Source organism: Psittacula echo (assembly GCF_963264785.1).
Source record: "Psittacula echo genome assembly, chromosome: 6".
Lineage (NCBI taxonomy): Eukaryota > Metazoa > Chordata > Aves > Psittaciformes > Psittacidae > Psittacula > Psittacula echo.
Genome location: NC_137743.1, coordinates 65,581,983 through 65,599,534, shown reverse-complemented (window position 1 = coordinate 65,599,534; position 17,552 = coordinate 65,581,983). Strand labels below are relative to the sequence as shown.

Below are 17,552 nucleotides of genomic sequence, written 5' to 3'. Positions count from 1 at the left end.
TTTTTTCCAGATCATTCCTTAAAAAAGAACTCTAGGAAAAAAAAAAAAAAAAAACACAACAAAAAACCCAAACACTAAAAAAACCATCAAAAAGAAAGAAAGAACTGTATGAGGATATCTGGAATACAATGAAGTAAGTATCTGGAATGATATGTGCTTATGTGCTGAACATTTAACAAGATTATGAGACATCAAAACCAGTATTTGGAACAGTATTGCTTTTTGTCAAAGTTATAAGTAACAGCACAGCTGCAATGACACAACCGATATGCCTAGATACAAAATGTTCCGCATATGATAATATTTCTGTGTTGCACAACATTTAACAAGTTATGGACCTCTGATTTAGATGTAATTATTATAGGATATACATCACTGTATAGAAATACATGACTACTTTAAATTGAGCATCAAACTATAAACCACACACTGCCCTATCTCTAACGGTGGTCTTCATGTATGAGGAAGAGGAGTCTTCCTTTCCCAACATACTTGCAGGTAAAATGACTAGTATTGGCTGGTCCTGGCCCATTGAAGGGCAGTATATAAACACATGGGTCATGGAGTTGTAAAATAAAAATAAATAAATGGTGGCTACCTGCCATAAAATGGTGGCTGAAACACCACAGTGGACCCTGTGTTGTTAGAGGAAGGGAGTTCCTGCTCTGACCACCTTCTGGGGGAAGCAGGATGGGATGGCTCGTCCTATCAGTCACAAGCCTGAAAACACCTGGGTATGAGTGTGTCGAAACCCACAGTCAGCCAATCAAAAGCAGAGTGAAAATGTGGCATATGACATTTTACATAATGGCAGTGGAAATAAAATGGGAAGGGACTTCCAGGTCCTCACAGCCTGACAGAGAGGAGGGACTTCTTTGGGCCTTACACTGTGGGACCAGAGGAAGGGCAGGATGTCTGAGGCTTGTGGAATGTGTGAGTGTCTGCAGGGGGCACGGCCTCCTCCAGCAGCTTGGGCCCTGCCCCTTCTTACATTAGATACTGGTAGTCCTCCAGCTCTTTACACAACGTAATAAATACAACACTTTTACATATACAAGGGTTTTGAATAATCTTTCCTTTATGACATATCCTGAGGGCATACTACCCAATATTTCCCCACTCTTTGGCATGTTCTTTATCTGTTACTCTGATATTTCTGAATTATCTTCTACAGATCTCACAAGTCCAGTAAGAACTGAGAGTCTTTCCTTGCTTAAGAAACAAATACGTGACAATCTGAATCAGGGTATTACTTCCCAGAGTCCCTGGAGTGTGAATCCATCCTTTAGCTTCTCTATTGCAAGTCCTAGTTCTTCTGAAAAAACAGGCTCCCCATCATGTTGCTTTTTGGAATGCACGAGGTATGAGAGAAAATAAAGCAGAAGGTACTTTTTAATTTTATTATCCCATTTTAACAACATGAATTTGATAGTATGAAAGAAGCTGTTCTTACCTTGTTTTCATCAGCAAAGTAAGCCTGCAAAAGAAAGGTAAAAAAACCCCCTCAAAATGTTGAGAAAAAGAGTCTAAAGCCAAATCTGCTAATAATTCATTGGGGCTAAAACTGTGTTTGCTAAGCTGTCTTAAACAAACCAGTCTGTGCAAGAACAGGGTTTTTTCTATGTTGAAATAGAGAGTTCTAACAGGAGTTGGTGATTATGTTGTTTTTCATTAAATATCAATCTTTGATGTTTCCGTCATTATAAACAAAGATTTTTAAATGGTAAAATATCCATATTATGTTTGTTACACTGAAAAATAAAGGGAATAAAATGTTAATATGAATACAAACTGACAGCATCCTAGCATTTCTTGCCTCGTGCAGCAGCATCTACTATTCAATTTCAAACCCTAACTTAAGTATCAAATTTCAGTTACCATCACATTCAATCTAAGAAACAAACACAGAGTAAGTGAACAACTAACCAAATTTTTCTACTCTCAGACAGAATCTGGGAAAGAGGTACAATCTTTCCCATTCTGTGTGTGTGGAAATTAAGTCTCAAACTCTTCAGGCTATCAGGTTTCAGTCATGTAGTCAGGTGTTACTAGATTGTGCAGTAAATTTGGAAATTCCTCGAAAGAAGGGCATTAGGTAATCTCAAAAAGTAACCTTTCCTCAAACACTGAAGACAAACAGGAATACAGTTTGCTAAACTGGTATCGTTAGGAGTGCAGAGGTTGTCAGGAGTGACCCAAAATTGCTGCTTTTCTAAAAATCTTTCAATCAAAAAGTTTGAATTTTAGATGAATGCTGAGCATACAGATAACACCAGCTATTAATCTGCTCCAAGAGGAGGAAGACTTGCTTTAATATAATGTATTATACTATATTATACTGCTAGTTTTCAAATTATTCCTGATCTTACTGTGTTGAGAAACTACACACAACTGTTACTTTAAATACCTACTACTAATTACATTGAATAATAGTTTAAGTTAAAAATCCATACACAGAATAAATACCTGTAGTGATTAGCATTTTGAATAAAAGGTGTGTAGATGTGTTTTAAATATAGAAAGTTTGGTTGTAGCTTATCTTTAAAAGAGGATTACAGCTTTACACTTGAATAACCAAACAAGAAGTATTTTATGTTGTTTTCTGTGGAGCAGCTTACCACAAATGCATCTGTATGCTCATCAGCTTCTATTTCCACATCATCTTGAACCTGCTCCACAGTTAGATCTTCAAGAAGTTGAGGCTGCAAATCAAAACACTGAAGTAAGTAAATCATAGAATGGTGTGGTTTGGAAATGACCTTAAGATCATTTAGTTCCAACGCCCCAAGCCGTGGGCAGGGAAATCCACATATCTAATATGTTTAATACATTTTTGTTACTGCTGTTAACACAATAATGTATAAAATTTAAGTAGTAGAGTACCTTTTCTTCCATTTCATAATCCACTCCAAATATAGGGTTAGCAGAATAAACTCTGTGAAGTGAATTAATTTCTTTCACTGCCTCCTGTAGTTTCTCCACAGGGTCTATTTTAAAACCGAGGACATATCCTCCACTCTATATAACAAAAGGAAAAAAAACAAACTACATTTATTGGTGTTGCTTATTCTTTAAACAACTTTTTTCCCCATTATAAAAATGGGCAACAAACTTTTTACACAGAAAATCAAAAGCAAATGGGTGGGAGAAATTCAGAAGTGATACTAATTCAGAAGTGATACTAAGTGATTTATTCCTAGCTACTCAGCAAACGTTTAGTCTGTTAGAGCTTGATGCTGTTATTAGAAAAGCTTTCAGATACCGTACATAAAGTTAGTTGAACTTTAAAAATAAATCCTACCATTAAAACCATTTCTGATTAAGGCCAAATTGAAGAAAAGTAATTTGGTCTCTTAGAGCAAAACACATACAGAAGTGAAAAAGAATAAAAATAGTGGTCTTGATTAGGTATAGAAGTAATTAGATCCCAAAGATAATGACAGAAAATACAGTTTAACACTATTATTATGAGTTATTTTACTTAACCAGTCATGCTGCCTTATTGCTGCTTTGCTTAGAGAAACTCTAACTCACAACAGCCGTATCGACCTTAACACACAGACATTTTAAGCAGTGCAGAGGGCTTTTCAAAAGCTGTGTTCAAAAGGCCCCACAGGAGGAATACTAAGTATCTTAAAAGTAGCCCTCTAACGTTTTGGAATTAGGCAACTATTATATATGAAAATGTAATCAATGAAAAAAAAGGCTATTGAAGGTTCTTACCTGCTGAGAACTCTCTATCACAAGCGCCAAGCCAAACTTTGAGTCTCTTATTTTTATTGAACGCTAATGGTAAAGAGGTAAAAATGTTTTGTTAAAGATTTTGGAATTACTTGATAAAAATCTGGTTTTCTTTTTCTTTTTTTTTTTTTTTTTTAAACACTCCTTATTATAATTACTGGTTCTGGAAGCTTGGCTCCCAGCATTCCCTCCCATTTACCACTACAAATCTGAACCTCAGGGAAGAGTGTCTTTATCAGGAGTGGTAACAGTTCATTTCTGAACATCAGGTACACAGATCATTAATCCCAGTGTATGTGGCATGAAGCATCACTGTAAATAGTTTGAAAATTGGAAATGCAAGCCATTTTCAACATCTACACCTGCCAGTGAAAGCTCCCAGTTAATCTGGACAGGAAAAACCCAACCCAACCCAAACCCCAACCAAACAACACAAAAACCCCAACGACAAAAAACCACAAGTACAAAACCCCCTACAACCCCCTCCCCCCCCAAAAAAAAAAAAAAAAAAATCTAAACAAACAACCCTACCCTTTGGTTGATGCTGGTAAGAATAAATTCCTCTCTGACTGTGGGACATGAAATATTAATTTTGGTCAGCTGGAAGTTTTAACCGAATACTTGAACTTATGCCAGTTCATTTTGAAAATGGTTAAGACACTTACGATTTGTAGGTACGGTATGCTGACATTAAAGCTGTCATTCATATTTGCATGCCAAACTATTCTCACGTTAGTAATAAAAAATGTTCCCAAATTTCCCTATTAAAGAAAAGACATGTTAAAACTGCTCTGAAGTATACAGCCTTTTTTTCGTTCCAAATACAGTGATTACTGTTATCCATTCAAATATGAGCAGGACACAGCTTCATATTTAATTCAGTAAAAGCCTGGTTATTTCCCATCAACACCAGTCAAAATGCTTCTGTTGATTGTAAGGGAACAAGAGCCAATCTTTAAATGATACAGTGCCCAAATGGTGAAAAAAGCTCGGAGCACCCATTACTGCAACTAAGCAGGATCAAACCACAGCATAGCAGACCTCATGGGAGTACATGAACATCTGAGCGTGTTCTGAACTGTACAGATCTGGAATTGGCGTATAGCGTAAGTACAATGGCATGTGGGTTAAACTTAGGCAATTGTGGAGATGTGTGCCAAGGGAGTGTAAAGGAAAGAACTTTTTAGCTTGTTAGGATGGATCTTATTTCCATTCTGGACTAAAATTGCACAGGCAGAAATAACAGCTTCCATTTTGTTTCATGGCTCTGGGAAATACTTGCAACTAATGCCCTGTAAAAGAATATAAATGTTTTCTATTTTTTCCTTATAGTCTTTATTTTTCCATATTTTAAGACATAGATTCTTATTCCAATGCTTTCAGTTTCCAATAATCAAAGGACAATATAGTCTTACACTGTAGTCAAAGCTGCATGTAAATTTACAGATATTCAGAGGAGCACTTTGGAAACGACATGATTGTCCTTCAGGATGATACAGAGCTTTAAAAAGATAAATACATCTTTTTAACAGGAACGGGGTATCTAGTTCCTTGCATATTAGCAATGTCATGTAGACTTCATGTTGCCAAAAGAGACTTTGTTGTACTGAGTAACAAATACATGGGATCAGCTTCTCCACATGCATCAGCTGATGAACTGAATTAAGGGTAATTCCTCTGAGGTTACAAAACCAAAACATTGAAAGCCAAAACATTTTAATGTTGCTGTAGTCAACATAGTCTCATTTTTCACTATACCTGGTCACTTGACAAATTCCAAACTCCATTGATTTTATCATATATTTGTTCTTGTGGTAGTAATCTCAGTTGCTTGTTTTGAATCAATGCACTTCTCAGCTTCAGATCACGATACATTTTAGAAGTTTCATAAGCTCTGCAAAAAATAAAAAATACACATCACCATTTAAGTGTTTTCTATTATCTTTACTGTTTGTTTCAGCACCAATATGAAATGCTGTATATTTTCAACTTTTTTTATCACCATGTTGCACAAAAATGAAGAGTACTATTGAAACTTCATCAACGTAAAACATTACATTTTACTTTTCCTTAGTGAAGTTATCTTTAAATGTAAAGGGTTTTCTTGGCATCTGTTTTGATCTCCTGTAGTCCTCATGTGCATACTATTTCTTTCTTTTCCTTAAGACTGTAATCTCCCAGCCTCCATTGCAAAGAATAAGTCTTCTAGGTCCCATATTATAGAATTCTTTTTTCAGTGCTGCTTAAGTCACAACCAACCAATATACATACACCTGTTTTCCTCAGCTCTTAAATAGAAACCTATGGTAATGTTTTATGCACCAATTCATCCAGATGACTTATCTTTAGGTGGGAAACATCCACTCTTTTGTCATCAACTAGAGTTTTGACCAGGATATAACTTTTTTTTGGGGGGCCACTAAGTGGTCTAAAATTACAGTAAACTATTATAGACAGAAAATACAGGTAGAAAACGCACATTGAAATTAGCTCTTTTGTGGTTTTATTTGTTCCAATAAGTGATCAATGACTGGTATTAATCAACATTAATTTTCATTATGCACAGTTACCTACTAGAATATATGATCATTCTCTCGCTTCCTTCTAGAGATTGTGTTCTACTCTGTTGGGAAAGTTTTCTGAATGTTAAGTAAACAATTATATATATTAACATATGGTTTTATATACTTGATCCATCAGCAGTAGTAATCCCACATATTTAATTCATTGAATTTTATAAATGAACAAACACTATTTTAAGTATGCTACCTGTGCACAGCAATAACTGAAGTGAAGAGTCTGGGACTCCCGGGGACAACATTGGTAAATATGAACTCAAACCGGGTATTGTTACATTTAGTCAATATATACAGAGCTTCTGTCTGCCCTCGTAATTTCTGTAAGGAAGAGATGAAATTTAGCATTTTGACAATATAGTAGCTTGACTATACTTGACATAAATAATCTTGACATATTTTTTAAATTCATTTTCTAAATAGTATATCTGAATATGTAATCCTGATGCTACCACTGCTCTACTACTCTCTTCAACTGAACTGGGGTTTTTTTTTTGAGAAAGTAGCAGTTCCATCAACAGTAGAATTATGAAGCCTGCCTGCTATATAATTGCAGTATTATGACTGAAACAGTATTTTTGTGTTTGTTACTATGTAGCTGTCCAGGGGAACCTACATAATCTCCCCGCCTTTGCTTCACAGTTGCATGAAAATTTAGGCTATGTATTGAAGAGCTTTCTTGCACAAAATTAGTGCCTATCTAGACTTTTGTTAAATTTAGACATGACGAACCAACATGTGCTTGACTTACCTAGAGGGGAGAAGAAATCACCACTGTGATTACACCAGTTTTACTGCCTTAGGAAGCTGACTAAACCCACACTCCCATAAAAATGTATACTCTCAACTTTTAAACTAAACTTCCATTATTATTCTATTACTGTTCTTGCAAGTCAATTTTCAGCTTATTATTGAAATACACTGCAATAGGTATAAACAATGAATTACAGCTTTATTATTTAAAGAAGTATTTTTTGAAACTTACTGAGTTGGCAGTTCTTGTAGTTATATTTATAATGCAATTGTAACCAACAGCTAAAAGTTAAGGGAGGAAAAAAAAAAAAGAACAGTTTTGAGAACAAGAAAAAATAAGTCAAAATAACAAAGGACAATATTGAATTTTGTAGCACAGCTTTGGGTGTTGTTTGTGAGCATTACACAGTATGGTTAATGGTCTGGGCCCTCACCACAAAATCAAAGACTAATCTAAGTTGGAAAGGACCTTGTCCTTTTTGTACCAGGTTATCTGGTCCAATGCTTTTATCAAATCAGGATCAAATCTATCTGGCTGCTCAGGGTACTGTCCAACTGAGTTTTGAATATTTCCAAAGAAGGACATTCCACAACCACTCTGGGTTATGAATGGAATACAGATTTTCAGTATTGCCTGGCTATTGGGAACTGAGCACTTAAAATAATTTGGGAACAAAGTAAGGGCAAATTAAATTAAATATTTAATTTAATATTTAATTTAGCCCTGTTAGCTACTCATACAGTTAAAATTAGAAGCTTGTTCAGAGCTTACAACAGTAAATCTGGAAATGCAGGTATTCATGGGGAATAAAAACTGTAGAACAATATTGAACGTAAGTAGTAGACAGGTGGCAAAAAGAAGTACAAGTAGGATGTAAAGAATCTCAAACTCTTCTTTCTTTTGAGAAAAAATAATCCCATTTACGCCAAATGAAAAATATGCCTAAAGTACTCTTCAACTTCTATTTTGAGAAACTAACATTGAATATTAATATTTTGCTATGAATTATTACAACAGTTCCTAGATTACAAACAGATTCATTAGTAATAGTTTATTTCATACTTCACAGAGCAACAGAACCATACCTTACCATTCTATACTGTAATCAATACAGTTGTGAAAGACAAGTATGCCACTACGAAGGAAACTAGAACTTTGCAGTTGTTTAACAGGAGATGATACTTACAGAGATTGACTCTGGGCAATGACAGTGAGCGCCAAATAATCCGCAAATTTGTCACGAGCAGTCTACCTGGAAATAAGGAGCGTAAGTATTTTTAATCTGAGGAATTTCAATTCACTTAAATGTTCCATTCTGCAGTACATTACCTCTAGACTTGAAACACCAGAATATTCCTTCTCCTTGACAGGAAAAAAACCCAAAAGCACAGGACACTCCAGCAGAAAAATCACAACACTTTTTTCTCTTGAATGCTCAGAGAGAAAATCCAGCAAGGAACAGATGGAACAACCTCTCATATATACCAGCATTACTCAAAACCAAACCAAGAACAGTTACTGATTTCACGTCTGCCTGCCTGTGGTAAAATTGCAGAGACACAACCAGTACAGAACTGCTCTGAGGAGGAGAAGGGGAAGGCAGTGAGTTAACTGTTGCAGCTGTCCTCATGAATAACCTCACCCCTCTATGTCACATGCAAATTTCTTCACTTCTGTACCCTGTACAGCAACCCATCCAACCCCAGGAAGGGTCATCTCAGCTTGCTGGCAGCTTCATGCCCTTGCACACTAAATATATATATTCCTTACTGATTCACAGTTTAAACTAGGTTACAAAAAACCTAAGTATTAAACAGGATTACAGCAAAAGATCACCACGATGTTTATAAATGGATTATACTTACAAGGCTTTCAATTCTAAACAAATTCCGAGACAATATTATCACCTTCCTGTAACTTTGAACAAGAGATCCCATTTGAAAATACTCTAAGGGGAGACAGATCTGTGAAAAAGGTAGGACTTATTATCTGCAACAGACCATTGCTACTGAGTTCAATGGAAACCAGACAGGGCTTTAAAGAACTTATACATATTAAATATTAGAAAGTTTACAGTTTCCCTGAGTATGAAGTTACCTCTGTCTCCATTGTTTCCTTTGGTATCTTCAACAGACTCTAAGCAGTCTATAAGGACCTCTCCAGGTCTCATTTTCATTTGTCTAAAAGAAAAAGAAAAAAAAAAAAAGAAGGAAGAAAAAGAACCCCTAATGAAAAACAGATTAGATTTATGCTCTAAAAGGCCATTTCTATTTTCCCACTTTGCTCTTCTTCCTCTTTTTTCTGCTTAGTGCATCCTATGTACAACGAAAAATACAAACATGCACACACACACAAATCAACATTATATACCTGAAACTGATATCACTACATCTGGCATATGAAGAATATTAATACCATCATCATTCAGTTATAACAGTAAATAAGTAATTAAGTAGCAAGTGTGATCAAGCAAACTATACCCCAAAATTGGGAGTATAAAGTATGTGAAAATAGGAGGGAAAAATCAAAAAAAGTTGCATTCACATCTTTTTTTGATGGATAGTTTGTTGCCCCTTGCTGTACTTTTAGATCATAAGGAATGGAGTTATGCTTGAGAAAGTATAGATGCCAGCAAAGGAAATATCCACAAAGGGTATGGTTTAGTTTTTTTGTGTGTGCTTTTTGGTTTGTTAGTTGGTTTGGGTTTTTTTGTTTGTTTTGTTGGGTTTTTTTATTTTTTGTTTGTTTGTTTGTCTTATTCTGCTTTATTTAACTGGTCTAACTACTTGAATACTTAAGTACACATGAAATTTTGCTGTATTTTAATTGTATTTTGTAAAGCAGCCAAATCTCTTCAGTGTATTGGCATGACAGAAATAAAATACATTATCAGGAGCGGAATTCTATGAGAGACTGTGAGACTACTGAAGATCAGGACCAAGACACAAAGTATGGACTCAATAATACATCACTAGAATAGCACAAAAGACATTAGACTGGAGGTAGCAAGAATATCAACATCAGCATTAAATATTGAAGCAGGCTCTTCTACATGACAATTCTACAAGAAAATAAAGACAGAACTGCTTAAACGTTCAAGACACAAGTTCATGTTTCTAAAATTACTGCAGGCAGCATCTCTAGAGGGCAAAGAGTATTCTCAGTATGGTCAAATGAGTAGAAGCAAGATGAAGCGTGACAGCACACTTTCAGCCTCCACCCCCAAAATCATCAACCAGCTGCTAATTTGTAGCTCCGTATTACAAAAGCTATGCAAGGTTTTGCCACTGAAACCAGAGCATAAATTTTATGTCCCAGACAAAGCTCACAGCTCATTAGAGGTCAAGGCCCGCAGGAGTGAAGGAAGCACTGTGTCTCATACTAAAACCAAACCACAGCACTGTACCTGCTACTAGGAAGAAAATTAAAGCTATCTCAGCTGAAACCAGGACACAGGTGCCACAAGGATGAGACAACCCTTCAGCTCCGGCTGCTCACAGACTGCACAGCCACTGTCCGCTTCCATGCGTTCAGGCTGTCAACAGCACGGCAGCGACACCGAGCACTGTTACCAGGGACTGGAACCATGCCCTCAGACACTGACTTTTAAGTTTGTTTCAGCGCCAGCTAACGCTAGGAACAGAATACCCTTCCCTCAGTCCTCCAGTATCCAACCTTTATTATTTTCCCTTTTATAGATTGGAAACGGTGACTTCACTCCACTTAGCAAGAGCTCCCCATTCAACTCGCCTGAGCCCCAAGGGCCACACAACCCTTTTCCCGCCCTCGCAGAACATCGCGGCTCCCCCGCCGCGCTGCCACACTAGGAAGGCTCCCAGCATACACCGCGCCACTAATGGCGGCCGCGCTCAGATCCTTGGAGAGACAGCGCTTGGCCTACTGACAACTGCCGGAAGGGCCCCAAAGCCCCCCTGTAAGGGGAGAGCAGTGCAACCGCACTCACTGCGGGGAGATGTCGAAGCGGACATCTCTGTCCTCCCACAGCACGTCCAGCACCGCGCTCATGGCAGCCAACCGCGGCGGGGTGCAGCGATACAGCTCTCCTTCCGTCGAGTCCGCGAGTCGTCCTGGCAACGGGGGTGGTGTCTCGCGCTCCCTCAGCGATCGGGATTGGCTGCGGTGCCGCAAGAAGGGAGGGCGCCCTCTCTCTCTCTCTCTCCCGCCCGCCCTCGACCCGCGCTGGGCTGAGGTAGGGGCAGATGGAAATGGTTTCTGTCGTTGTACAGTTTGGTGTGTTCCTTGAGCTGGACGTCGTGCTTGCGGGCGGAGCGGCGGCGTGGAGATACTGCCCCGGCAGCGCCAAGTGCCCCTTGGCGTTTGCGAACGTTTTGTGAAGGAGAGTGTAATGCTTTGAGTCGTTGGAACATCCCATACAGTAATTCCAGCTTTTCCTCTCGTCTTAGCTTCGCCTGGTACAAGGGAACACCTGTATTGCCGTGGAGGATTGTTACACCAATTCCCCGTACAGTTAGGAAACCTGAAACCTGTGAAATCCTCACTTACTCAGTAAATTGCAGCTTTAAGTAGTGTGTTTGGTTCTTGGTGAGGTTTTTTTGTTCGTGGGTTTTATTGTTGGTCTTCCTTTTTCTTTTTTTTTTACTAAATGTGATATATCATTGTAATTTTTGTTTGAAATATCTTGAAAATTGTATCTAGCTGAATTTTAATGGCAGTATCCTACCAATTAAAAAAAATTAAGTATGAATCATAGGAAGAAACTCGATGTTTGGCAGGTTGTTCCCTAGAGCTGGTCCCTGAATTGGTGAGGAACCCATTGAAACCCACCTGGAAGTTGATGCAAACTTCATGAAGTAAAAAACATTGTGGGTGCTGGCCATCCCTTCTCCTCTACCTCTGCCCATGTGGAAGGCAGTGTGTTGCCATGTCCAGGCAGGCTCACTGGTGAGGGTCTTGAAGTAGAAAGGGTAGTGAGTCTTTGGCTTGAGGCCGCATTCCATCTTTTGTTGCTGATATGCTGAACTTGCCATGTGTTCAGGAAAAAAAACCCCAAACGCAACCAAAAGAGATTGTCAGGTTTCATATGCAGGAGATGATGCCTGACATGTTCAGTCTTGTTAAGGGCTGTGTCAGAAAACCAGTTACCTAATCAGGAGCACATTACACAGTAGGTGTAATTTGGCTGTGAGAGAAGCTTTTAGTCCTGTAAAAGTACCATTACCCGTTCTCTGTCCTGGCAGTAAACCCAGAAATGTTTTATTAGAAAAAAGCTTTTAAGTATACAAGTCAAGTAAAAGGAAATACATCATACACAGGCAGACATAAAGGTAAAAGCAATATGGCAGTGATGGGCAATAAAGAATACACTCTATGATGTGTTTCAATGTTTTGAACAGAAGTTTAAGAGGGTTTTTAGAAAGATGAAAATACTAAAATGCATTTAAAAATTGGACTTGGCTTTCAGAAGAGAAATGCATCAATGACCACTTTAGACATGCACTAACCTAATTTAGTAATGCCAGCTGTTGTTATAATCACTGATATAAATCAGTGGATGTGCTTTAACTGCATTTGTCATGTATCTTGCTAGCTAATGGAAACTGAGGAAAGTTTACAGAAAAAAGGACTAAATGTAACTATGATGTGGTTGGGAAAGGTGGGCTGGTGAGCCACCTCCCTGTCTTGTGACCCAGAGAGCACACAGGCCACAGGTTTATGCATTTGCTGTGTTTATGTTTTGTATTTATATTTGCTGTATGTTCTGAGTAGTACTTTGCAAGTAATCTGGAAATTGGTAATTTATGCTTGAAGTATTAAAACAGGATTTATGGGAACACTTGTGCTTTAAAAAAGTGAAATCTTCATTGCAGTATCCATGCCAAACATCAGATACCTGTAATAGAAAACAAACTACATCATTTTAATGACCAAAGATTGCTTTCAAAAGACATATATATATGGAATTTTAAATGAGGTACAGTTAGTGATGATACAATGGTAGTATTTAAAGATCTAGGTAAAAGAAGGGCAATTACTACAACAAATGCTATACTGGCCTTACTATATCTAAGTAAAAAGGGAAATTTTGTACTCCTGATACTGATGAAAAATTGCTATTTTGTTCCATAAGGACTTCATCATACGATATATGCAAACAGAGTTAAAGTGATCTTGCATAGGTACACATTTTTTTTTAATCAGTGAGCATATGACTTCAGAATGTTAATATTCTTTAAATCAGTGGGTTTGTTTTTACATGCCATGCTGGATACTTGATAACAAACCCAAACAATCAATATCTTTAAGTTGCTCTTTGTTAATGTAGAGATAAATTCCTACCTCCAGCAAAAAATACACAAGCCTCTCTACATTCTTCTTCACTCGCAAAGCGGTTTCCATTTCCATCACAGCCACCATACCAAAACTGAGCACAAGCATTGGCTTGTTTATCATAGTACCATTTTATGATATAAACACGGCATGGCCCTTGATCCAGCCTTAACTTGCACCTGAGGTCCGTGTCTGAAATAAAGGAAAAAAGGAATAGAAAAAATTCAGTTTGTAAGAGTCAAATTGTATTGCATAGATTTTAACTTTCAAACTCTAATTTGATTTTACTTTTTCTGCTAATGTATACAGCAGTTTGAAATTCACTTTTGCTTCTAAAGATGTTAGTATTGGAGGCAAGTTAAAAGTGCATCTTAGTAGGTCAAGTAAACCATTCCTTTACTGGCATGGTTCTAGTAACTCCAAAAATAATAGTATTATAGTTCCACATACAAGAAGAGCAAACAATATGAATCTTATAGTTTTGAAATCTGATTTTTGAAATCTAATTATATGCAACCAGTCTTTTGAGCAACCCAGAATTGTAAGCTGAAGAGCTGTAAGCTTGTTGCATTTGCTATTTTCAAACCACAAGTATGACCATTATCCTTCTGCAGTACATTGCTGCAGTACATTAGTTCTCTTTATGGTGTGGAGGAAGAGGCATTAGTATAGTTAGAAGAATATAAAAGTTTAGTCTTCATTTTGTGCCAGTTGTTGATGGTTGTGCTACTTATACAATGGTAGTAATTATGTAGATACTTAGTTAAGTTTGAATGTAAAGTGTTGGTCTAATGATTCCTACAGGTAGGCATTAGAGGACTGTGATCCTAATTTAGTCTCACTCACTTTAATAATTCCATGAGACAGAAAATACTTTTCCTTCAAATTTAACATTGTGGTATCAATATTTTGCATTGGAATCTAGTATCTTGACACCATTTTTTAAAAATAAAAGTTATTGCCAGAGACAGAATAATAGTCATGCCCATGTTCCCAAGAAATGGGAATATGTTTCTATTGCTCTCTTTTGTTGGTCCCATCATAATATACTATTACTGGAACTGGTATAAATCCCCCAAATGATGAACACAATACATTTAGACATTTCATATGAAAATAATCCTTTGAGCAGTCAGCTAATTACTATACTTTCCTTCAAATGACTAAACACCATTTTTTCCTGCTTCTCCTGTGAATGAGAACTCTGTTCTTCCTGTTCAACTCTAAAATTATCTTCTCTGTCTTTAATGAAGCCTCCCATCTCCATAGACTGCCCCTTCTTGGCTGACAAATTACCTGCTCACTGGCCCACCTCAGTTAGTTAGCACTATGGTCTCTTTTTTTTTTTAATGTCATCTATGAGCTCTGTCTCAGGTTGACCTTGCTTCTACTCTAAGTGAAGCAGTGGGATTTGGAATTTGGGAAGACAAAAACTGCAACTAGATCTGTATAAAATCCTGAGACGGATTCTGTTCCACTGATTGGCCTCATTAAGTTTTAAAGAGTATGGAACAAAATTACTCTGATTTAAAGCTTTAGGAAAAGTTAGTATCAGGATAAAAGGCAATAAAATGAAAAACTGGTTATGATCTATAACCTGTTCTTGGTATGAGCCCTGCAGTTGAAAGGGATGATGTCATCACTTTATCTGATGATGATGATTTAGATGGCAACAATGGTACCGCAGCTGCAGGCGAAAAGAAACAGAATGAGACATTGATTTTTGACTAGCCAAAAATGAAGAAATGAATGATGATAAAAGTACCTCTAGTGTCCACTGTCAGCAAGGATTGTTCCTCCTCCTCTTGTTCCTCTTCATAGGCTTCATATACTACTACAGGAGGTACTTTGGTCTGAAATAAGCATTTCATTTTCTTTGCTTTTCAGATATTGTGAAATGTCTCAAAACAAACAAGCCCTTCATCATTTAAAAGTTTTCTAATGTTTTTTCCTTCCCTGATTTCAGTGTTAAGAATCAGGATTTTAACCTCACCTGGCTGGTTTACCAGGAGAATTGTCAATCCTAAACCTTGGATATATGATTTTTAGTTGACCTTTACAGAATTTTGTTTATAAACTTAAATATATAGACTGCAATTGAGTTTAATTACTATTCTTAGACTTAGTTATTACAGTGTAATTGCATTTTAATAATGTTATGTTTCACACTGTGGCACAATTATAACTGCATTAAACACAGGAGTAATAATCCTTGTAGCGGTATCAGGAATAAATTATAGCTATTAGACAACTGCCTGCATGCAACATCACAACTCTTACATGGAACAACCACTTCCGAGCATACCAGGTTAAGGAAGCTATTATAATACCTGTCTTGTAGAAAAGTAGAAGGAAAGTTACATATTACATCAGGCAACAGAGAAGGATATATACAAATATCAATAAAACTTTTGCTCATTAAAGCTGAGTTTTCATACCGGAGCTAATGGTTGAGGAAGATCAGCAAGACTCAGAGGACTTTCTACTGTAGATAATCCAGGTGTCTGTGCTGAAAGCAACTGTCTATTAACATTGTTGTTCTGAAGTATGTACTGTAAAGAACTTGAAGATACTGAATGGAAAGATGGTCCACTTAGGCTTGCACCATTTCCATTACGGTTGTATATTAAGGTACCATGTTCATCTTCACAAAATTGGTTGACTAATTTGGATTCCAGAGCTGTTAGGAAAAAAAAAAGGTAAAAATCTCATCATACTGAGAAATGCAATGTACTTTGTGGAATTTGGATTATTTATATGTGTAAATAATACACATGTAATCCAGTATTCCTTTGGATTATTTATATGCATCTAAGATTATTCCATGTTCTCTGGACTGTGGCTTTTATAAGTCACAAATTGACCAGCCTGTAAGTCCTCTATATGGTACAAAATACAATGAACTTACCTAAAGAGATTCATCTGAGCTCAGGAACAACTACTAGTTGGTAGTGGGAAAATAACTGCTTACCTTACTCATGTGAAAAACCCAATGAAAATAGGTTATTTCCCAACAGAAGTGATTAAGTAGAATTTACCCCAGTGGGTTTTATTCTGGTTTCCAGTCCAGAAGATTTATAGTGCACTTATTCTGCTTTAGAAAGTTAGTTTATGAAGATGTTTTCTTACACTGTAGATGACATCCCCCTATTGGTGTGATGTATCATCGCCCTTTAGTGTAACTCCTCAAAAGGAGAGAATCTGTATCTCTAGGTTCCTATTACTTTGCACCTTCTAACTAATCTTGATCATTATCAAAATGTAACATGTCCACAAAGATAATGATTCCCCTCACCCTGCCCTGTTCTGAGAAGCATCAGATACAAAGCAGAATAAAACTGCAATGAACACACCTGGAAGGGTATTGAAATCATCAATGAGATACATGTGCTCTCTGTCTGGATCCGAAGCAATCAGATTTAGTTCACGCACAAACTCAGCCTGTGTTGGATCTGAAGTATTCACAATTCCTATTGCATACATTTCGATGTTTGCTGCGTGAGCCTCTCGAACGACAATATCTAGTTTTACAGCTTCTCTTTTGTCTGCTTGGCCATCTGTTAGCACAATTGCTACTTTTCGCACTCCTGTTCGAGCACCAAAAAATCCTTCCTGGGTTGCTTTACGGATAGCAGTTCCTGTGTAAGTGCCTTCTCCCATGTACTGCATTTTTCTAATTGCTTGCTTAACATCCTGTTGAGTTGTATACTTGTTGAGACCAAATTCTAGCCGAACTTCTAAACTATATAAGACCAGGCCAATTCTGGTAGCATTTCTGCCTACTGTTACTCTATCTACTAAAGCAGTTACAAAGTCTTTGATAATCTCAAAATTTTCTGGTCCCACACTCTCAGAGCTGTCAATCACAAGTACAAGCTCCATAGGAATTTCCTTGCATTTAATACCGCAACCTGCAAAGGAAAAATAAAACAGACCATGACTGGACTTGGGATCCTCTTGGAAAGGAGAAGAATGTAAATGTAACAGAGAAAAAAAATAGAATCTGCAAGTAAGAATTTCCTGAGTACTTACCACATATCTCTTTGATTAATTTAATTATGTCTTCTCTCTGGATATGAAAAATATAAGATATTTTACAATTTACATCTTTCAAAATAGCTGTAATATTGACACTACCAAGGATTTTGTTTATAATAAATACCCATATCCTA

At 37.0% G+C, this 17,552-nt stretch overlaps 2 protein-coding genes across 2 annotated transcripts in view; both read right to left on the bottom strand.

Annotated features, from left to right (window-relative positions):
* Positions 1 to 1,241: 1,241 nt before the first annotated feature.
* BBS5 (Bardet-Biedl syndrome 5) lies at positions 1,242 to 11,097 on the bottom strand (the record flags this gene model as incomplete). The annotated part of the gene is made up of 12 exons (XM_080622031.1): positions 1,242 to 1,343; positions 1,454 to 1,477; positions 2,619 to 2,702; positions 2,884 to 3,018; positions 3,724 to 3,786; positions 4,407 to 4,502; positions 5,500 to 5,635; positions 6,511 to 6,638; positions 7,303 to 7,352; positions 8,258 to 8,323; positions 9,169 to 9,251; positions 11,036 to 11,097. The coding sequence occupies 12 exons, from the start codon at positions 11,095 to 11,097 to the stop codon at positions 1,242 to 1,244; spliced, it is 1,029 nt and encodes a 342-aa protein (XP_080478157.1).
* A 92-nt stretch (positions 11,098 to 11,189) lies between these two features.
* LOC308223275 (uncharacterized protein) overlaps positions 11,190 to 17,552 on the bottom strand; it is a gene marked incomplete at both ends in the record, with an annotated part of 33,995 nt that continues 27,632 nt past the window's right edge. Inside the window, 7 exons of the mRNA XM_080622030.1 lie at positions 11,190 to 11,569; positions 13,390 to 13,572; positions 14,978 to 15,067; positions 15,146 to 15,233; positions 15,819 to 16,060; positions 16,734 to 17,291; positions 17,413 to 17,449. Of these exons, the coding sequence (XP_080478156.1) occupies positions 11,190 to 11,569; positions 13,390 to 13,572; positions 14,978 to 15,067; positions 15,146 to 15,233; positions 15,819 to 16,060; positions 16,734 to 17,291; positions 17,413 to 17,449 (1,578 nt within the window). The remainder of the gene's footprint in view (positions 11,570 to 13,389; positions 13,573 to 14,977; positions 15,068 to 15,145; positions 15,234 to 15,818; positions 16,061 to 16,733; positions 17,292 to 17,412; positions 17,450 to 17,552) is intronic.